This window comes from Lepidochelys kempii, chromosome 17, assembly GCF_965140285.1.
Source record: "Lepidochelys kempii isolate rLepKem1 chromosome 17, rLepKem1.hap1, whole genome shotgun sequence".
Taxonomy (NCBI): domain Eukaryota; kingdom Metazoa; phylum Chordata; order Testudines; family Cheloniidae; genus Lepidochelys; species Lepidochelys kempii.
In genome coordinates this window covers 12247084-12269199 of record NC_136396.1, presented here as the reverse complement: position 1 = coordinate 12269199, position 22116 = coordinate 12247084, and the positions used below count along the sequence as shown (strand labels likewise).

At 45.9% G+C, this 22116-nt stretch overlaps 1 protein-coding gene across 3 annotated transcripts; it reads right to left on the bottom strand.

Annotated features, from left to right (window-relative positions):
* Positions 1-162: 162 nt before the first annotated feature.
* XAF1 (XIAP associated factor 1) lies at positions 163-12464 on the bottom strand. Of its 3 annotated transcripts, none has more exons than XM_073315481.2 (8): positions 11534-11676; positions 9128-9263; positions 8281-8337; positions 7434-7692; positions 6112-6179; positions 4979-5323; positions 3576-3645; positions 163-2132 (listed from the first exon to the last, which is right to left on the bottom strand). In XM_073315481.2, exons 1-8 carry the CDS (start codon positions 11599-11601, stop codon positions 2119-2121), a joined length of 1017 nt encoding a protein of 338 aa, XP_073171582.1. In that variant the 5' UTR covers positions 11602-11676; the 3' UTR covers positions 163-2118. The 3 variants fall into 3 exon arrangements, with proteins under 3 accessions (XP_073171582.1, XP_073171580.1, XP_073171581.1); XM_073315479.2 differs by lacking the exon at positions 163-2132 and adding an exon at positions 12377-12464 and having other exon boundaries at positions 2144-3645; positions 11534-11617; XM_073315480.1 differs by lacking the exon at positions 163-2132 and adding an exon at positions 12105-12349 and having other exon boundaries at positions 2144-3645; positions 11534-11617.
* Between the last annotated feature and the right edge of the window lie 9652 nt (positions 12465-22116).

The following is a 22116-nucleotide window of genomic DNA, read 5'->3' as shown; positions in this document are numbered from 1 at the left end:
CCCTGTGCGGCCCCCCCCCCCCCCAATAATCAATCTGCTATGTTAAACTACATTTATTATTTCTGGTGATGTGGAGTTTAACATGATTACCGCGATCAGCCCAGGAATGTGACTTCCCCCGCCCCAAAGTCTGAAACATGAGCTGTAGTTACTATGCTGTATTGTCGCACCCCAGCTCTCCCTTTCAAAGGAGGGAGGGGATTCTCATGACTAGTGCTGGTTAGAGCAGTATTTCTGTGGGGAAAAAAATTAAAGCTGTTTTTAGTTCAAAGTGTTTGAAACAGGCCCAATTATAATTCATTTACTGCAAATAAAAGTCTGGGACCCAAAGACTCCAGATCTAGGCCTCAGTGTGCTGTGCAGACAAAAAATGAAGAGACTAATCTAGCAGATCTTTCTATTATAATAAAAGTTTATTAGAGTAGCACTGAGGAACAAACCCCAGTCAAGGATCAGGGCCCCATCGTGGTAGGGCTCTGCACAGACACTAAACACACTTTGCTTGAGAGACATTACGATCTTATGGCTTTTTGCACATTACAATGACTTTTATGTCTTGGGATACTAAATTTATTATCCTATGCACATCTGTAAAACACTGAATGTAAAACTAATGTAAGAAACTGCTACAGAGTGTGAGTTAGCCCTTATACCCCAGCTACACACCCGTTCTCTCAAAAAAGCAATTGTGTAGCTATCCATATTCCATAACGTAGAGATGTTCAGCAGATATTTAGGATGGGCTTGTCAAAACCGGTGGACGTCTTTAAAAGTCAGCTATTGACTTCAGTTGAAGCAGTGAGTGAGGCTAGTGCTGGCAGCATTGGAAAATCCTATCCTGCTTAGAGCTATCTTGAAGGTCTCATTTTGATAGTCAAATTTCGTTCATTGACGCTCTCATCAGCAAAACGTCCAGGTATCAGAGACGCAAAGCAAAGGGTATTCAGTTACGTACTAGTGGCTTGGCAGCATGGCTTCTTCAGATAATGTAAATCAACATTCATTTTCAAATGGATTCAGATGAACTGGGTGAGAATGCACTTAGCAAACAAGGTCACTTGTTTGATTCACTCCACTTCCAGCAACCAGTGGATAGGATCACATACAGCTAGGAGTGCTTCAGTGCAGGGAAAACACGGTACCAATTAAATAACCTTATTTATTCACAGTTAACATTTTTATTTGTTCCCACTCAACTAGAGTTCAACATCTGCCTCAATATACAACCCCCACTTGCTCTGGAGATTTAACTTTTCCACCATTTGTATCGATCAGTTCATGTGGAAGCAGTTTGGGCTCAGTCGTACAAGGGGCTGAAGACTCTCATCTGCCAATGAGGGTGCTCAGAACCTTGGGGGCTAAACCGCGTGGGCTGCAGTCAATGACTAAGCTCCCATAAAGTTCAATGAGACCAGTATTTAGCCCTTTGCTGTGCTGGGCCACGCGCTATGAGTCAGTGAGGCCCACAGCTCTCATTGAAGTCAATGGGAATGGCAGATGCTCAGCAAATCTACAGTGCTTATGAATTACTTGAGGGGAAATATTTTCCCCAATAAGACACTATGATGCATAAGCTGCTCTCAGTGGTGAGGGGTGTGTATGTTTGGTTGGGAGAGAAGGGCTGTGAACGAGCCCAACAGACCTGAGTACAACCTGTCTAGTGGTGTGGGATGGATCACTATGGGAAGTTAGGGTCAAAGTTGAAAGCCAACACCTTGAAGGCTTCAGTGTAAGCACTGTGGGCCAAGTACTTCTGTCACGTTACTGCACCTTCAGCCACGATGCACCAGCATAGCTGAGAGGAGAATTCAACCTTTAACCTCCGCTCTTGTGACAGCCAGGGCACAGAGAACAAGTGAGTCCCTAAGGAGGGACTACATGTTAATGCCCAAAAGGATGGCACTTGGGGCACAGCTGTACAGACCTTTCTGGTGGAGCTTGACGATGAGCCTATTTGGTTCAGAATAAATTTCCGAGAATGGTTCTTTATTCTCAGTCTAGCATGACGCTTTTATTCACTATGTATAAAGCCATGTGTTTAGAATGCCGTTACTAGCGCTGAACTGAAGCCTGGGGTCTGGTGGGGCATCTCTGGTTCCAGTTTCTTCCAGGAGTGCCTTAGAAAGGCTCCTCTGTAAAACAAACAAAACCCAATGTCTCTCATTGTTTTTAAAAAAAAACAAAACAAAACAAAAAAAAACCGGTAAGCCCATGAATTTATGCCCTTACCTCCCCTGACCCATTTTGACTGAGTCCATTAGAACAGTCCAAAGTACAAGGAAAGTGAGTACAAACTATGTAATGGATGGGTAATTATTTCAGGGTACGATCCCATATTCCTAGTCAGCCAAAACTCCCTTTAATTTCACACTCTGGTGCATTCTCTGTTTTAGTTGTATGGCATCTTTCAATATGTAAATATGCTGCCTACAGAGAAAGGCAGCCATTTTGTGTCCAGGTTGGTGCAGTCTGTCTGAGGAGAGACATACACTGTATGCTCTTTCATTGATTTTTGTTCTTGTTTTTTCCCCTTGATATAAAACAATGATAGTTCTGGCTAAAAGTAGAAGGTAGCATTTTTGTCTATGGAAAATATTACACAAAGCAATGGGAGATTGTCCTGAGTATGGACTGCAGGATTAGGCCAAAGGTCCTTATAGTGAACATCACTTAGGCCAGGTGTGTGCACAGCTTTTGCACTGGTATAACTGTCAGGGAAATTATTATTATGGTTTTATCAGTACAGTTACACTGGTACGACCCCTAGTGTGGATGCCATTATACCGGTATAAAGGTGCCGGTATAAAGGGGTATAGCTTATGCCCCTTTGCATACTCTAAAATAAACTCTACTAGTATAAGCATCTTTAGACTGGCATAATTGTGCCCATTCTAGTGGGGTTGTACTGTTTTTATTATAACACTGTAATTAAAGTCATATAACACGGGCGGGTGCACAAGCCCTTAATTAAGATGTGATTACTAGAAACTTGTGGTTGGTTCTCAGTGTTGTCGTGCATCTTGAGTACCTAAAATCCTGTCTGCTAGGACAGCTGAAGACCTCATGCTTTATAAAAGGACAGCAGGGAGCTGATTTTAAGTTCCTGTGTGTAACTGAGTTGGTATGAAAATGCAGATATATATATTTTTTAAAGTCTCCAACTGGAGAGTGGCTATAAAATTCAGTATTGACCTGTGGCAGCTTATTCAAGTGGCAAGCATATAAGAATAGATGTTGGGAGCACCCAAGTTCTAGTCTCTCTGCCTCTGCCTTAACGTATAGCTATGGGCAGTTGCAATGCAGCTAGGGCCAAATTCAAGCATTCCTACTGAGTTAGCTTGACTAGGGAATGGGGCCTTGAAGATCAGAGCATAGTTTCTAAACATGGAGATGGTCTAGGAAAACATACCACTATCCACATTGAAATACCCAACTGCCCTGTGATGCTTTGATCTTTAACATTTCCAGAGGCACCTGCTATGGGAAATGCCCCATCGCCCCGACTAGCCCAGCACCTAGTAACTGTAGATGGCTCTAACTGAGTTATACTGTATTTCTTAGAAATATTATAGTACCTTGTTTTCCAGGATTCCATTTTGGTTTCCTCCTGAGACTTTGCAAAGAAGCCAGACGCAGACATTTGGTCTGAACAAATGAATAATAATGACAATGAATACAAAAGAACATAGCCCTGCGTCCTTTATGTATCCACACTTGGTTAGGAGACAACTGGGTCCCTGCACCAGGCCTTGAGACCTGAGGCAAGCTCTGTCCCTGCTACAAAATAACCCTAATCACACTCATCATGCTGTATTTATGTATTTGGAAGCATATTGGGAAGTGAAGAGGGAAGAAGAGGCCGAGTACCTTGAAGGATCTGACCCTCCATTTCTGCATTTGAGGCAGGGATGGGAGGGAGAGTAAAGGAGGTTTTAAGCCATCTTTGCCACCTCTGTATTCTGGAGCTATGCAGGAGCTTGTCCATGGCCCCTTATGAACCCTGGGAAGCAGGCAATAGCCATGCACCTGGTCACACTACAGATCCCCCTCCTACACCAGGGAATGGGAATAGGGCTGTGCAGAAACCTTATGCTAGCTCTGCACTGGCTCTGCCCAGGGGCTTTCCTTTGGGGACTGTTTGCACCCCTTTTAAGGCCCCTTTGCGTGGTCATAGTCTGAAAGGCCCTTAGCGTATCTGAGAGTCAAGCCCAGTGTGATTTACCAGACCAGATTCTCAGTTAATTTAAAGTAGGGGTAGCCCCATTGACTTCCATGGATCTATGCCAGTCTGCACCCATGAGTCACAGCTGCAGGACTAGGCCCTAAATACTAAGGGCTGATTCTCCACTGTTACACCAGCTTTTACATTGGTGTAACTTCCCCCAAATCAGGCAGAAGAGAGATGTTGTGGAGGGCAGAGTTGGGCAGTGTCAATCCAGAGTAACTCCATTAAAGTCAGCGGAACATAGGACTGGAAGAGCCCTCCAGGGTCATCAAGCCCAGCCCCTTGCTACCACAGGCAAACCCATCATATAACCCCGTTCGTAAGCTTATCAAGCTCCATCTTAAAACTACTTAGGTGGTTTGCCCTTTCTACTGCACGCCTGATCTGGGACCTCACTCCTGTGATGGTTAGAAAACTTCTTCTAATTTCCAGCCTGAATTTATTCATGGCCAATTTATACCCATTTGCTCTTGAGAGCCAACGTTGTCCTTCAGCTTAAACAGTAGTGAAGTTCTGCTGGATTGTCATGAGTGTAAACAAAAATGGAATCTGGTCGGTTGTCCACTCCATGCCCAATTCAGGGCAGCGCACGCTGCCAGCTCTCAATAAGTAGTGAATAATAGAAGAGGCAGGTGTGACAGCTGAAGTATCATTGGTCTCTAGATTGAGGCTGTCTAAAGTCCGGCTGTCCCCAGCACCCCTTCGCTGTCCTCCACCCCCAAGAGCGTGCAGGGGGCACGTAGCATTTCTCACCTCGTGCTTCCTTAGAGTCGGACCAGGGAGAAGGATATTGCACTGGGAACAGGTCACCAACACATCGTAAGTCATTGGGTCTTCGAGAGCCTTAGGCAGTACAGGATCCAGCGTGGCAGTGAAAGCAGGGCGGCCTGCTGACTTTTTGTTCTTCAGTGGCTTGAGCAAGGGCCTGGAGGCAGAAAAGTCTTTTTCCTTCCTCTTTGGGCGAACGTCCTTCCACGCCGCGGCTGCATTCTCGTGGGGGGGAGACGTAACCAGAGAGGGAGGTGGGAGCGGGCGGGATTTTGTAACAGACTGGCTGGCGAGAATCTCCGCGAGTTTGGAGAGCGGGCTGCACTCATTCTGTGGAGAACAGTTAAAAAGAATCACGAGAGAACAAAGGAAATAGCCAGATGGTGAACCAATGATGGGTGGCCTTGATAGTATTGGGAAAAGGTATAGTCTGCACAGCGATTGAATATAAGAAAATTAGTCTCCCATTATCTCCTTCTGATGTTTTTAAACGCCAGTAAAGATGGAGGTCTTTAAAAATACTGGGGAGGGAGGGAGAGAGATTCTATAAAGCAGACTACAACTAAAAGTCCCCTCTGGGGTGGGGAAGTCAGGGTTTGCAGGTGGTTTACAAAGCGAGGAGGATGGAGTCCAGGTAGATGCTCCAATGGGGAGTGAGGCTTTCATTAGGAGCTTCTGCAGCAAAGGCACCATCAAACTGGCTCAAAGGTTAGTGACAGCCCTTTCAGAACAGAGAGACCCCTCAGGGCAACAGAATTGGGGCCTACATTCTTCAGGGCTGCTTTAACCAGTCTATCTCGATATGCCACTTCCTAGGCAGTGGGTGAGAAGGACGCAGGGGGCATGTAATGTCACAGCTGTTTGCATTCTGCATCAGCAGTGAGAGGCTAAGAGCCCTGGAGGCAGCGCTGCCAAACACAGACTGGTGCTAACGGCCAAGCTCATGGTCACGAGGGCATGTGTAGCTGTTGCTAGCTGGACGTGGGATAGCAATGGCTGTGCAAACTGAGCAGCCAAAACATGTTGTCCTACCGAATCCAACATGTGGCTTTCGACAGAAAAGGCCTGACTTGAATGAAGCCCAAACTCTTTGCTGGTTTAGCTCCCAAACCACTTACCAGGTGTTGGAGGTACTGGTCATCTGGGAAGCACTTATTGCACTGCAGACAAAGATTGTCACTGAGACCTTCAGAGGAAAAAGGGAAAGCGATCTGTTGGTAATACGCAGAGCGGGCACGAGTCCGTAAAATACTGTACCCAGGCTCCTCAAACTCGGGTCACGCTGGCTAGTACCAGAGGCACCTGATCCAAACACCACTGAACTTCAAGGGACCAGAGCCTAAGGCAGATATGGACCTGGATTTCACTATTGACCCCTATTAAATAAACTCAAGTTCTGACCTTCCCTCCCTGCTGAACTTTGGAGTGGTTGAAATCTGAGTCTGGATCCACATTTTGCCCCTTAGGCCCATCTCTGCATAGTGCTATCCCACAAAGGATTGTATATTTCCCAGTGAGTACGTTCTTGCTCTCTGTCTCCCATTGTTCTTTGTGGTGCCTACCAATAATTCTGAGGAAGGACAGTGTTCACAAATGTTCACCCACTTATCCTATCACCCTCTGGTCAGGCCTCTTCTCTTACCCAACGGAAAACCGTCCCCAGCCCCAGGGGAGCATGATGCTATCGAATGCTTCAGTAATGCGCCTGGCTGTTGACACTTCAGTAGGAAGAAAGTCCATCTCAAATGTGCTACTTTTAAAGGTCACTGTAACAGGTTGGCAACATGGACTCTGAATACTTGAGGATTAAGCCAATCCCCAGGAAGGGGGTGAGTTTGTTGCGCTTTAGCTAGTGTTTGCAAAGCTGCTTGTTTAGTCACTCTCAGCAGTTTGCAGTAGAAGTAGGATTGTTATGCCAACTTAATTGGATTGGTTTAATGGGATCGGGGTCCCTGCCTGAGAGAGAACGCTGTCCTCCAGTTCTTGCACACCCAAATTGCCCTTAAAGCCAACAGGAATTTTGGGGGAAATAAGGAATGGTTGATCAAGCCCTAAGATGTCACTCTAGCTGAAAAGTCAATGGTGTGATTCTTATTTACACTAAGGCCCCTTTACATTGCCAGGGGCCTCTTGCAGACAAAAATAAGGCCCCATGTTTCTGAGTTATGCCACTATACATGCACAGCAACTCCGCTTGACATCACCAGAGCTGCTCTGGATTTACAATTGTTGGTGTAATTCAGAGCAGAATTTGGCCCCTTAGCTGTGGCTGGTTAGACAATAACCCCTTGTGGGGAATTTCACACTATACAAAACAACGTGGATTATCAAGATTCATAGAGAATTGTGAATACAGTAATTACAGATAAATGGGAATTTCCAAAGCAACAGGTGCTGGAGAGACCTGACCCTGTTGCAGATCATGAGGGATTTTGGATACCTGAGGGTGGGAGAATCGAGGTTTGACGAGCAGACTCCTCACTGGGTTGATAGTGCATCTCACCATTGCTTGATAGCTTACTGCCATTCTGACAAACGTCTTTGTGCTTGTCCAAGTCCTTGTACATGATGTATTTGTTACACTCCCAACAGAGCTCAGTGCGACTACCGCAGGCCTCCAGGTGCCTCTGTAGCTTATTGAAGGGCATTTCCAGCTCACAAAATGTGCATTTCAGTGATCGCTCATTACATTCATTGGACTGCATGTGGGCAGAGGAAATTATTGCAAACCGTAAATCAAAGCTGAAAGCATAAGGATGTTGGGCTGCAGCAATTGCTGCCGGTTCTGAAAATGTCCCCGCTAACTTCTCCATCTTCCTCTCGTTCCACATCTCCTTCCCAACCATTCCCACTGTCTGCTTCTCCCACCACAGCGTTGCACCTTCTTGCAGGCCATCCCTATGCTTAGAACGGCCTCTCGCTTTTCAGAGCCTCCTCCCTGGAATTGTGAGATGTGAGCTTGGGCTGCAGGGCAGAAGTGTCACTATCCATGAAAACAGTGGGCCCCCTGAGATGTGCAGAGGTGATAGTTCTGCAGGGATTGGCTAGGAGAATCTATGTGGGAAGAAGAGGGTAGGGACAGTGCTCACCATGCTAATTTAAATGTAAAATGTTCTGTTAAATTAAACTAAGGAACAACTGTCATGCTTAAGCTGTCTGACTCTGGGGCTGCTACATTTCAGCAGGCAAGATGTTTATTTTGAAGTCATTCCTCTTCAGTGCATATCAAGGTGATTTGTCAGAAATCATCTGAATAGGATTCTGATATTGTACATCACTCTACTCACCTCATGATTCTCCAGTAGGTATTTCTGCATGCTTTGGTGACACAGTTTACATCTGACCTGAAAGTGAAGGGGGAAAAGATTTAGTAGGTTGCTTAGGGTAAAATACGAAACAGATCATGGGGGAACACTTCAAAGATGTCTGGTGGCATCTCATGCCAACTCTGCTTCAGGCTCATTGCCTAGGGTGGTGTTTCTATTTTCATCCCGTTTGACGAAAAGCTAGTGGAGATTGTAGTTTTTGCAGCAGGGACTGAGCTATGTTATGCAAGATTTAGTGGAAAATACAGTTCTGATCTGGCTGTTCAAATGCAGGATTTGGCCACTTTATTCAGGCATTCGAGCCTGAAAGTTCCCCAAGTTCAATGCTAAGGACAAGAGCCTCACATTTATGTAGGGTCCTAACTCTCATTGATTTTAGTGGAAGTTAGGAGCCTATAGCCCCATCAATATAGGGACAGATGCTCAACTGGGGTAAGATATCATCACTCTGTTGACATCAGTGGAATTAAGAAGATTTATGCTTGCTGAAGATGGCTCCTGTAGGACCTGATTCCTATGCTAGTTCTGCTATGCTAGTTTTATGCATTGAAATCAATGGAGTCCCACCAGCATATACCAGGTGTAACAAAGTGGAGTCAGGTCCATGTGTTCTAGGCCACAGACCCTCAGCTTGAGCATGTAAGTGCCATGTGGCTGGATGGGAGCTGTGAGCAGGGAGGAGAGGATATTTTCTGCTCTTCAGCTATAGACGTTCGTTGCTATTTGTCATCCAATAGCATGGCCAGACTAAAATGAAACATAGCTCATAACTGGGAGCTCTTGTTTCAGGAAATAGAGCAACTCCCACCTGCTTATGTGCGTCTTGCTGATGCTCCTCCATCTCCTTTAGAGCTATAGGTTCATCACACTCTGGACAAATAGCGAGAAACCGCACGCAGTGGGCCTCATGGAGAGAGAAATTGGCAGCAGACACATCTCGTTTACTGTATGGCATGGAAGGGGGAAGGAAAGGAATGTTACTGGACCTCCTTTAACTCAACTGGCTTGTCCCTGAAAATTAGAGATGAATATTTATAGTTGTGCCCTGTTTGACTGAGACATTTGGACTCCGTTGCTGAGGTTGCACTGTTCTCCTATGAACATCTTTAAAGGGGACAGGCACGGTCAGTGGATTTAGGCCCAAAATATCTGGGTCTGATTCTCCTTTCACACATGTGTGAATCAGGAATAACTCCGACTGAGTCACAAAGGGGTGAAGTTGATGTGAGCGGAGGATTGGGCCCTATATTCATGTAGGGGACCTGCAAAGTTTGGAGGTGGATTCCAGCTGTCCTCAGGTTTGGAGAACTTTGGTCTTTAATGGACCTAGGACAACGTACATCTCCCTAGATTTTTGGTCCCGATTATGGTCATTTGTTTAGGCTTTCCAAGGATGGGAAGATAGGTATGGGTTCCCGATAGGCCAGTGGCTCTCAACCTTTTCAGATTACTGTACCCTTTTCAGGAGACTATAACAGGGTTAAAAAAAGAACTAGATAAGTTCATGGAGAATAGGTCCATCAATGGCTCTTAGCCAGGATGGGCAGGGATGATGTCCCTAGCCCCTGTTTGCCAGAAACTGGGAATGGGAGACAGGGGGTGGATCACTTGGTGATTACCTGTTCTGTTCATTCCCTCTGGGGCACCTGGCATTGGCCACTGTCAGGAGACAGGATACTGGGCTAGATGGACCTTTGGTCTGACCCACTATGGCTGTTCTTATGTTCTTAGGAGTCTGATTTGTCTTGCGTTCCCCCAAGTTTCAACTCACTTAAAAACTACTTGCTTAAGAAATCAGACACAAAAATACAAGAGTGTCACAGCGCACTATTATGGAAAAATGGCTGACTTTCTCATTTTTACCATATAATTATAAAATAAATCCATTGGAATATAAATATTGTACTTACATTTCAGTGTATAGAGCAGTATAAAGTCGATGTCTGTGTGAAATTTTAGTTTGTACTGACTTCGCTAAATGCTTTTTCTGTAGCCTGTTGTAAAACTAGGTGACTATCCAGATGAGTTGATGTACCCCTGGAAGGCCTCTGCGTACCCCTGGTTGAGAACCACTACCCTAGGCTACCATAGTGACCCATGCTATTAATGGGAGGTTGAAGAGACTGATTAGCCTGGATGTGGGAACTTCTGGGGACTTAGCCAGAGAGTTAAGTCGTTTTGGTGACAGAACCATTGGGCATGAGGGGAAACTGAGGCACTGGCAGGGTTTGGAGGCACCTTGCTACAGATCCCTATTCCAGACTCCATGAAAACTAACTTTCCCTATAGGCCAGTTGTTCCATAATCCGGGAATTCCCTCTGCTTCTTTTGAAGCAGTTGGTACTTGCTGTTGCCAGAGACAGATGAGTCTCTGGTCTGACCCATTGTGGCATTTCCTGTGTTCCTAGATGTTTGTATATAGAAGCAGAATGTGGACAGTAACCAATGGGGGAGGATCTGCCCATGATAAAGGGAAACGTGTTTTTAAAATACAAAAAATAGTTTAAAAACTCTTGGCAGCTTTTTTGCAAAGTTTAACACAAAGCAGATAACAACCCTTGCCACCTCATTGCTGCTGGTGAGCTTCAAGAGCCTGCCCTGGCCCTGACCTCCTCCTCACTGAGAGAGACTAAGGGGAGCTCTTTAGAGCAGTATCCGAGGGGTAGCCATGTTAGTCTGTGTCCACAAAACCAACAAGGAGTCTGGTGGCACCTTAAAGACTAACAGACTATGCCCAAATAAATCTGTTTAGTCTTTAGGGTGCCAACTCCTCATTGTTTTAGAGCAGTGGCTCTCAACCTTTCCAGAGTACTTTTCAGGAGTCCGATTTGTCTTCCGTACCCCCAAGTTTCGCCTCACTTAAAAACTCCTTGCTTACAAAATCTGACCTAGTAATAAAAAACTGGCACAGCATACTATTACTGAACAGTTGCTGACTTTCACATTTTACCATAGAATTATAAATCCATTGGAATATAAATATTGTCCTTTCACTTCAGTATATTGAATATAGAGCAGCATAAACAAGTCATTGTCTGTAAGAAATTTTAGTTTGTACGGACTCTGCTAGTGCTTTTTCTGTAGCCTGTTGTAAAACTAGGCAGATACCTAGAAGAGTTGATGTACTCCCTGGAAGACCTCTGCGTACCCTGGTCTAGCGCCCCTACAACCCTCAAATATAAATATCACACTGGGGAAATAAAGGATTTCTTACCAGTTCTTGCAGAATTTGCTCTCCTCCTCCATGGTTTCTCTCGGGCTGTGCCCCTCTTTGTCTTTCATTATTTATTTGGTCAGGCTGTAGGGAGAGAAACGAAACTGAAACTGCCTGTAATACTAACCCAACCCTAAACTAGGGCTCTACCAACAAAATCTGTGAAACAGGAAGCGTGGTGTGAGTAGGGAGGGGCAGTGTTTGGTGGTTGCTGTTTACCAAGAGTTCGGGTGAGCCCCCGTCCTGGAATAGACTCAGCTCCAACCTAGTCTCCAGGTGCTATGTGTTTGGGGTGGTATTTCCACCTCCTTCCTCTGTATCCCAAATTACTTTGAATACAATAAGGCAGTGGCTCTCAATCTTTCCAGACTACTGTACCCCTTTCAGGAATCTGATTTGTCTTGCGTACCCCCAAGTTTCACCTCATTTACAAACTACTTGCTCACAAAATCTGACTTAAAAATACAAAAGTGACACAGCACGCTGTTACTGAAAAATTGCTGACTTTCTCATGTTGACCATAGAATTATAAAATAAATCCAATTAATTGGAATATACATATTGCACTTACATTTCAGTGTATAGTCTATAGAGCAGTATAAACAAGTCACTGTCTGTATGAAATTTTAGTTTGTACTGACTTCGCTAGTGCTTTTTCTGTAGCCTGTTGTAAAACTAGGCAAATATCTAGATGAGTTGCTGTACACACTGGAAGACCTCCGCGTACCCTCAGGGGTATGCGTACCCCTGGTTGACAATCACTGCAATAAGTAATTTGCCGAGTTGCATGCAGACTTTTTCTCTGGGGCTGTGAAAGCTCTAGAGGGAGGGGGAGCTCTTCACCTGCTCGGCTCCAGCCCTGAGGCTGCCTGTGATCCGATGGCGAGTCTGCAGAGTCAATCTTCCTTGTCACAGGGGACAGCACAGGGATCTGTTCCTCCACCCCCTTCCTGCCTGTTGCTGTGAATTCCTTTCCTGAGGACAAAGAAAACATGAATAGCCTTCAGTGGATTCCTTGGCAGACAGCCCTCCTGGTGACCACAAGAGGGAGTTAGATTTCAGAGTAGCAGCCGTGTTAGTCTGTATTCGCAAAAAGAAAAGGAGTACTTGTGGCACCTTAGAGACTAACCAATTTATTTGAGCATAAGCTTTCGTGAGCTACAGCTCACTGCATCCAATGCATTCAGTGGAGTTAGAACACCCCCCCCCCCTTGTTTTCCTCTTATTTTTCTCTATCCAGGCTTTGCGTGGCCAGCACTATAGGATCCCAGCCCTGATCTAATGGGTCTTTCCCGTCTCCTATTTAGACCAGAACCCATGTGAGTGCAGGATACAGTCCTCTAAGAGAAGGTGCATCAGGAATTGAAATGATGTGAACATTTCCAATATTAATTTGACTCAGGACAAAGACCTGACAGATGAAGCAAGCTGACCAAAGGAAAAAAATCCAAACCTGTTTTCAAGTTTTCACTGCATGGGAAACTGGTAGAATGTTTCACGCCTAGGGCATTTTCTCAAATGTCTTAAAAGGAGCCTGGCATCCACGGGCTGTTAAACTGACCTTGTATGACATTTTGCTTATAAACACGCTGCAAATTTCCCTCCATCCGTAACATTTTATCCTAATGGATGGGCACAGGACTAGGAATCAGGAGACTTGGTTTTAGTTGTGCTGTAGATAAGCCCTAATTTAAGTGAGTTTGTGTGGAGGAGAAAGTAGACAGAGCATCATAAAATAAAAAGCGGATAATCTAACACACTCTAGGCTAATCTCGTGATGAATCTCACTGAGTGGGCTTCAGGCTGTTTTGTTACTAGCGTGGAAGATTACTTACAGCTCGGTGCTAGTAGGTAGCTTAGAAATGTTACCCTCAACCTCACCGATCCCCCATGGTGTCTGTATCTCCTCCAAGCCACATCCTCCTTTGTTAGTACAGCTCATTGGTCTCTGACCATGTGACAATGTCCATTGTTATCTCAGCCAATCAGAAAGAGCCCTGTGGCCTGGTTTCCAACTTCAGTTTCCCATTAGCATTTGGACCTTGCATCAGGCCACAGGTCTGAATCCAATGGGGTCACTTTGCTTCATTCATTCTCCCCTTGTCTGTCCAGAGAACTATCAATGGGGAAAAATTTGCATGTGGACACAGGGTGCTTCTCACTATTGGAAAGATGGTTGGTACCTGTGGCATTTCCTAATAACTCCTAGTGCTCATAGAGCACTATTTACCAGTAGCCCTCAAACCACTTCATAAAGGGAGATCATTATCCCTGTTTTACATACACGGAGGGGCCCAGCAAGGTCACCCAGCAGGCCAGGGGCAGAGCTGGAAATAAAGCCCAGGTTTCTCAAGTCCCACTCCAGTGCACTATTCCCTAAGCACACTGCCTCACCATGGAGACAAGTCCTGAGTTTCGTGAGCATAACACTTCCAGAACCTTCCAGATCACCCTTGGGCTAGCTTTTTGTTTTGCCTAATAACCCTCAATCCACTTCAGGAGAACTTTTTTGGTATGAACAAAGGCAAATCTTTAATCTGTGGGCATCAAACCTCCCCTTTGCCCCAGTACAAATATTGTGATGGTTGGGATCAGTAGGTAGGGTGACCAGACAGCAAGTGTGGAAAATCGGGACGGGGTGGGGGTGTAATCGGAGCCTATATAAGAAAGACCCAAAAATTGGGACTGTCCCTATAAAAGCGGGACATCTGGTCACCCTATCTGTGGGGGCATATGAACTTGCAGACATGCTAGATTTAAAAGGCAGGGTCGTGACAGGACATTTTCAGTGATTGGTGCTTGATTGTGGAAATCACTCTCTCCCATTGGTCCAGCACAGTTGGGATCCGTTGACGTTTCCAGTCAAACTGCAAGTTCTCTTTTCGTTGTGTCGTGAGCTGACGGGGATATAGGTTGGTTGTGGAAGAAGGCTTGTGTGTGCTGTGCTGGAATATTTCTTTTTGGCTGCTGATCCACATGAAATTTGGACCAAGTGTAAATCATTATAAGGCTCTAGATTTCTAGAGATGCCCTTCTAATGAATTACAGGGAATAAACGAGGGGGAGTAGGAGTAGAATTCTGTTCCATCGCATCGCTTCCCCATTTCAATCCTGGTGGAATTATTTTCGTTAGGACTATCTGGTGGACAACCTATGTCCTGACGACCGAAAAGCCTGTATCAGTGAATGGAAACATGAGATTACTGCAGCACTAATAATGGAAACAAATTGTCACACTTTACACTGAGGTTCCATTTATAAATGGTTTATAAAGAGTTAGTAGGTGTTATAAGTATGTTACAGACACAAGCAATAGGTTAGAGACCTATTAATAAGCACACCAGAGTGTGATATAGATGTTTATAAGATACCTGTTGATTTGTTGGATTCTGTAAGAATCTATAGCAATTGATTAGCCATCTATTAAAAATATATTAGTTAACCTTTGTAAATGGGACCTTAACATATAGTGACTCAAAAATATTAGCAGCAAAGGATTATACTTCATATTTATTATTTACTGTAGTGCCCATGATCTGCTAGGTGCTTTCCAGACATATAAAACACTCAGGGGCTTAGTCTAAGGATGGACAGTTGGACAGGTAGATAAACCTCAAGGAAGAAGATTTTCTGGGCAAAGCAACAAGATTTGCTATAATCTGGATTTCTGCTCTTGTACCTGGGCAGCCTAGAGCAGGATTTCTCAACCTGTGGGTCAGGACCCAAAACTGGATCTCCAGAATGTTTCAAAGGGTCGCATGGCAGAGCCTGTGGCTTCTGTTCCATGGGGGTGGCTGGGCTCACCTCCCTGGTCCAGGCACTGCAACCTCTGGGGTCCCAGCACCACTCAGGTTTAACCCAGCTGTCATGGTGAGGGGAGGCAGGGGAGGCCAAATTTGAGTGAGTGGCCCTGCAACCCTATGAGCCAGGTCACAACTCCACTCTCACAAATTTGGTCTAGGCAGGGGGGCAGAGCCAAAACTGAACGACACTGCAACCCCAGAGGTTGCAACACCAGGAGTGGAGAGCCATGCCAAGCCAGCCCCACAGCACAAGAGCTGCAGGAGTCATTCAGTCTGTGACCAGGGCTTGAACTCTGCGTTTCGGGACTGTCCCACCCAATTCAGGACAGATGGTCACCCTATTTCACGTGTGCTTGTCTTTACTCATCAATTAGGCCCAGGCAAATCAATACTTATGAAAATTAGGTCCTAAGGTTCAGATTCTTCATTGCTTTGCCCCGGGTCATTTACACCAGTGCAAAGTGAATGTCTTTGCACCCCTTTTGCAGTGGTATAATTGACTACAAGGTGCAGGACCCTGGTGAATCAGGCCCCTAGGGTCTCAAGTTGAATACCCAAAGTCACTGGACACTTTGAAAATGTTGAGCCTTCACCTCTGTCTGTAATATGGGATAACGTTCATTCCTCTACCTTACTGGGGGGTTGGGAAGAATCCTTAGCTAATGTTTGCAGAGCTTCTCCAGAATGCCACACATGGGCTAAGTGTTGTTGTTAAATCAGAGTTCATTTCGCTGTGGTTAATTTTCTGCCGATACCAAAAAACAAAACAAAACAAAAAAATCCACTATTGCCCAGACCTGGAAATAATTAATGTTTATCTGGATAAACACAAATTATGTAACATAGCAAAGAAAAGGCTTTTGAAAAAATATGTAAATGAGATGGCAGCCATCAGGAAGTAATGGAAGGACAGGCAGACTACAATGATGCCAATTACAATTCAAATCCCCCCCCCCCACCCCAGTGTTTACTCTGTACAGTATTTGAAACTCTCCCTGGGGTTTGACTAAACTGTACTGGAAGTACCATCCAGGGCTCAGAAGTCTGGTCAGCAAGGGACGGTGACCGAGAGGTTCATAATGAAGGCTTTTATGTAGAAAGTTATTGGGCACAGGGATTGTACTGAAAGAACTGTAAGTTCAGAGTTACAAAAGCTCTTCTTGGAAAAATATCAGACGCTGAATTAGGAACCCAGTCGAAAGATATTCCTAAAGGAACACTGTGGACTGGCAGAGGCTGCAAAAAGTACTTAGTGGGGGGAGGAGAAACAGAAGGTAACGAACAGCGATGTCCCCTGAATGCCAGTAATAACTTTCTTTCAGTTTAAGGCTTGTGTGTAAACCTTCTAGTGCATAAGGTAATGATACAAGACATGTTTTACGCATCTGATCAAATTAAGCATCACACAGAGAGGTAAGTTCTGAACAAGTTTTTTTTATTTTTTCAATGTCAAAAGACAGGATGATAGAAGTTTTCTGCTAAAACCTAGTAGTTCATTTAAGCATCAGATTCCCCCTCCCCACCCCCTCTCAAGTATCAGAGCTTTTGCAGGTCTCAGTGACTTTAATTTCATTAAGGTTTTGCACTTCTAAATGCTGTGTTGAAGCTGCGACATTTTAATTGTTTTAAAAAATGGTTGTATTTTGCGTGAGACAAACTGATTGCTTTGACACCAGGACGTTGTGCTTGCAGAAGGTGTGCTTATGTGGTTGGTGGGTGTTTGAACTATACAGGTGGACAGGGGGTGGGAGAAATTTCTGTCTCCAAATACACCCACTTCTACCTGTAAGTCATCCGTGCCAGTGGCCAGCCCTGTCTAGTGATAACAGCAGCCACTGGCATCCATGGTTCAGGAGGAGGACAAGATATCTCTGAAAAGTAATTTCTTTGGAATAAATCAGATTACACCAAATCTTTATTTTCTAATTTCCCCACCTGGAACTCTTACCTCCCAAGTTTACCCCTTATTCTCCAAGTTACTTAATTCAAACACTGCAATTGTCTTACCCTTTGACAGATATTTTGCTGTAATGTCCCATTCGCTGGTGGACCTGTGTTGTGCCATGGTTCTGAAGAGTATTCAGATCAAATGAAACAGACATTCATGGTTGTATCTATATGGGAAAGGATGGACTTGTCAAATTACAGGGCTCAGGAGGCTGGAGTTCTCTTACCAGCCCTGCCACAGATTCTGTGTTAGCTTGGGCACGTCACGTAACCTCCCCGTGCCTCAGTTTGCCCATCTGTAAAGTGGGGATAAGAGTAGCAAGGGTTTTATGAGGATTCATTCATTAATGGTTGTAAAATGCTTTGAAAGACTCCAGAAAGGTGGCTCTGTAGAAACACGGTGCACCACTGGCCTAATTCAACACCCATTAATGGAAGCCGAGCTGTTTAATCCAAAGGCTTTGGATCAGGCCCCTATATTTGCTTTTGCACTGAATTTCCAGTTTTTGCTTTATTGACTCTTGTTAGGAGCCATGCTAGTCTATAGAAGGACATCCCCATCTAGCCCGAATTGTCTCCAGTTTCCAAACAATCCTTTGGCAGCTGTTAAAGGTTGGGGAAGCACATGGTTCAGCTTTGCAAACCCTGCCCTGCCCTTAGTGGTGGTGACTTGCGGGAAGTAGCTCTTTACATGCTTGCATGGTGGAGTCATTCACCCTGCCACGGGTTTCAGGTCTGTGGGAGGGTCTGACTAAAGCCCATTTTGAAACCTACCCAACTCCAGGCGCTTTGGCTTTGCGAGCGCAGCCGTGTCTCTGCAGCAATGTGAACAGTGATGGGTGCCCCTTAGCCTGCGAGCAGCCAGAGGCCAGGCTCGTGTGGGCCATGTGAAAGAGCTGCCATTCTCACAGAACCCTGGGATCCGGCCAAGGCTGGCGTCACTATGCATGCACAGGCTGAGGGGGATGGGGATGGGGATGGGGACAGGGACAGGAGGGAGAGCTGCCAAATCAAACATGTTCCTCTCAGCCAGAAGCGCAAGCAAACTCCCAAGAGCAGCCATTGTAAGCCGCTGTCCTTCCCCATTCTGCCCAATCACATGCCCCCTGCCCTCTCCCCTTGCTAAGCACTTCAGTAGGCTGGAAGTTCCCCTTATCTGGCCACAGCTGTCTCCTTTATTTTAATTAGATCTACCTACCCCCCCCCCGCCCACATCCTCTCTAATCTATGTTTTTATATAGATAAATTTCAACACCAGGTACAATCCTGATGGGCTAGACTGACAGCGTGACAGCTGGGTGAACTTGGCCCATTGCCTCTTACACAGAGAATTAACTGACACTGAAATAAAACATTCTCTGGGGAGGTGTTTAAAGGCATGGAGGATCTAATTTAAATGGGAAAGGGAGGAGGGACTGGCTTGCTGGGGTTATCTAGCAGTGATGGGTTAGGGAGCTTTTTTACCTCTCTGAGTTGTGGGGTTCCTAATTCAGCAGCCCACTAAGTGATTGAAGGCTGGTTCAGCCCAGCAGCGGCTTGGAGGCTCATGTGCAAGACTTGTTCGGTTTCTGTGCAGTTCCTAGTGGAGAGAGATCCACATCACAGTTGGCGCTACTTAGCACCTTTGTTAGCAGCCTCAGCAGAGAGGTCAAGCAGTGGATGGGTCTCTGTAAGTGGCCTGAGCCAGGTTAGCCGTGGGGCTGTTTGGGGAAGCTTACTCACTGCCTCTACAAACTTTTACCACCACTGAACGGAATTTACGAAACAAAGTAAAGTGAGCCACATCCTCCACTGGTGTAAATTGGCATAGCTCCATTGACTTCAATGGGTCTCTGCTGGTTTCCTCCAGCTGAGAATCTGGCCCTAGAGGGAGCAGTAACTCCAGGAAGGAAGCTGTGATCTGTTTTTTGGAGGCTGGCAAAGTCAACTCCCAATGGCTTTAATTATCAACAAGTCTAATTTATTTTTGTGTATAGGCAAGATTGTCAGAATTCTGCAAGCTGGGTGCCTAAAGTCAATGTCCAGGCACCTCAGTAGAAGAGGCCTGGTTTTCCAGCTCCCAGGGGCTTCAGTGAAGTTGGTGGGTGCTCATCACTCCTGCAGGTCAAAGCGTTTAGTGATGTGCCTAACCCCGACTTTGGAGCCTAATTTTAGGCATCTAAGTTTGCAAACACAGGCCTTAGTTCTGCTGTGGGTGCCTGCCTTGTTAGATTGTGTCTCTGGCTGGCTTCTGGCAATACTGCAAACCTGATACTACCTGCCTGTTAAAATGGTATTAAGGCAGATCTGTGTTTTTGTTCTGGCCTGTGGGAGATTGGGTCTGAATTTTATAGCTGGCCCCTCTCTTCCCCCAAATTCAGCGGTGTCTGGACTCAGGAGTTTGGTTCTAAGCTCTCTCTCTCATTCAGCTGCATCTGGTCAGGCAGCAATTCAGCCCCTTCATAAACTCCAAGAGTTCTGGTAAGGTCACATCTTTGCAGGTGAATCCATCTGTCTAGATTACTCTCTGCCAGTTTCTTCTTTTCATCTCTTTTCCTCCTCATCTGTTTCTCCCCACAGGGATGCCACTGCCTCTCTCCTTAATTTTTTCCCCTCTCTGGAACTGCCCAAGACCAACTGCGATCCAACACTGCAGGGCACTTTGTGCTTCCAACATTCCTTCCCTTCCTATCCTGTTAACGACATAACACTCCATTTGCTAGTCAAACCACTTCAGATGAGAGGATCATTCCATTGTCTGTATGTCTCCTTTCGCATATCTTGTACCTCTTGCTCTGATCTTCCATTGGTCAATCAATGAAGAGCCCAAGTCTCAATTACTTGGGATTTTTGATCCTTTTCATGGAATACATGCAGTTAAATTATCTAAGGCATGTTGAAGATGGGTTTGAATGAAGCCTCAACACCCCTCTGAAGTAGATAGGGAAACTGAGGCATGGGTTGGCTAAGTGACTTGCCTAAGGCCATATGAGGACTCAGTGTCAGAACAAGGCATGGGCGCAGCCTCCTCAACCAAGATTTTTCCCTTTTATTGATTTAGCTAGTCCATTAAAAGGCATCTCCCACTGCTTGGTTGATTTTGTCTTTTTATTCTGTGTTTACTGGGTGAGCACAATTGCTGACTCTCCACTGAAGCCACAAACCAATTAACTATGTTTGCATTAGTTACTTGGGTACAGCAAACAGTACAGCTTCTATAAGGAGTTACCTCTTTACAGTTACTTACTTGAGAGCTTCTGACACTTTCATCTGCTGCTGAAACCTGAACACATGAATGCAGGTTTGAGCTGATTCCAGCTCCCTTTCAGCCTCTCCACCTTTGTGGAATCTTTTCTGGGCTCATTATGTTACCCAGAGGAGCTGCTGCTGGGGCTCCAGCCTGCTACTCATTTCCTTTGTGGGCATTCGTGTTAGCCAGCAGAACAGAGCATCTCCTTTTGTGACTCTGAGCCTGGAGTGCCTGGTCACTAGAGGCCAAAACCTGCCAACGGTACCTTAAGTCATCAGCACAGCCCTTACCCAGGTCGTGCAAACCGTTACTCACATGAGCAGCCCCAGTGACTTCACTGGCCCTGCATCACAGTTTGCAGGATCAGATCCACAAGTCCTTGCTCCCCACAGCAATGCACTTCAGCTTGGTTGTTGACACCTGTGTGTGAAGCAGGGAAAATGCCACTCCTCCAGAATTCCCCACTGTCTCACGCCAGTGGCAGTGTTTTAATGCCCACTTTGCCCAGGTGTGATTTACGCGTCAAGGTGCAAAGCAGTGGAGAATCAGACCCCTTGGTCTTCACTTGAGCAACGCTCCGCTCCAAGTGAAGAGGATCTGGCATGGCCCTAGCAGAGGCATGTTTTAGCGCAGTTGAGCCTTGCTCATACTGGAGTAGAGCTCATGCTAACTGGAAACATGTTTAAGCACCGTTCTTGCTTGCAGGATTGTAGCCCAGTTTCCATGAGCAATGTGGAGAAGGTTTTTCTTATAACTGTGTTATAAATGACAGCCCCCGATGAACCAGCAGAGAGCAGCTAGAGAGCATGGCTTTATAACATGAGCTGGGATACACAACGTAACTCCTCTTGTCAGGCCGCTAACAGGGGTAACGTGATTGTACTCCAGAGCTTTCAGTGGGCGGTCGTGCAAGTAGAGAGAGAGAGTTTCTGCCACAAAGACAAGGTGTATGAGCTAATCTCTTTTACTGGACCAACTTCTGTTCTGACCTGAAGAAGAGCTGGGTGTAAACTGGAAAGCTTCTCTCTCTCTCCGCAACAGAAGGCGGCCCAATAAAAGAGATTATCTCACCCACATTGTCTCTCTAATAGCCTGGGACCAACAGGACACCACCACTGCATACAGAGTTTCTGCTGTGCAGCCAGGAGGGGGCCCTGGCTCCTTCTTACCAGTGTCCCTGTAGGGAAGAGAGGCAGGAAAAGTGGAGGGGGGGAGTGGGGAGCCGAGGAAAGGAGAATATGGAGGGGGGGATGCCCGGTTGCAGGAGGAGGAGAGGGCTGGGAAGGGTGGTCAGAACAGAGGATGGGGCTGGTAGGGAGGGGGCTTAGAGTTGCCATGCTGGGCAATCAATGCTTTGTACTAATAACTTGCTCGGAGGAGTTTGATCCCAGTCCCTGATCATTCCCCAGCGGAACATTTAGGAGCGACCAAGACAACTCTGGACTCTTCTCCGCAGGAGCCAGAGGGCAGCCAACCAGCCTGGGCAGAGAGCCCTCTCCCGCCCCAGCAGTCAACCAGCCTGGGCAGAGATTCTCTACCCCCCCCCCCCCAGCAGCCACTAGCCTGGGCAGAGATTCTCTACCCCCCCCCCCAGCAGCCACTAG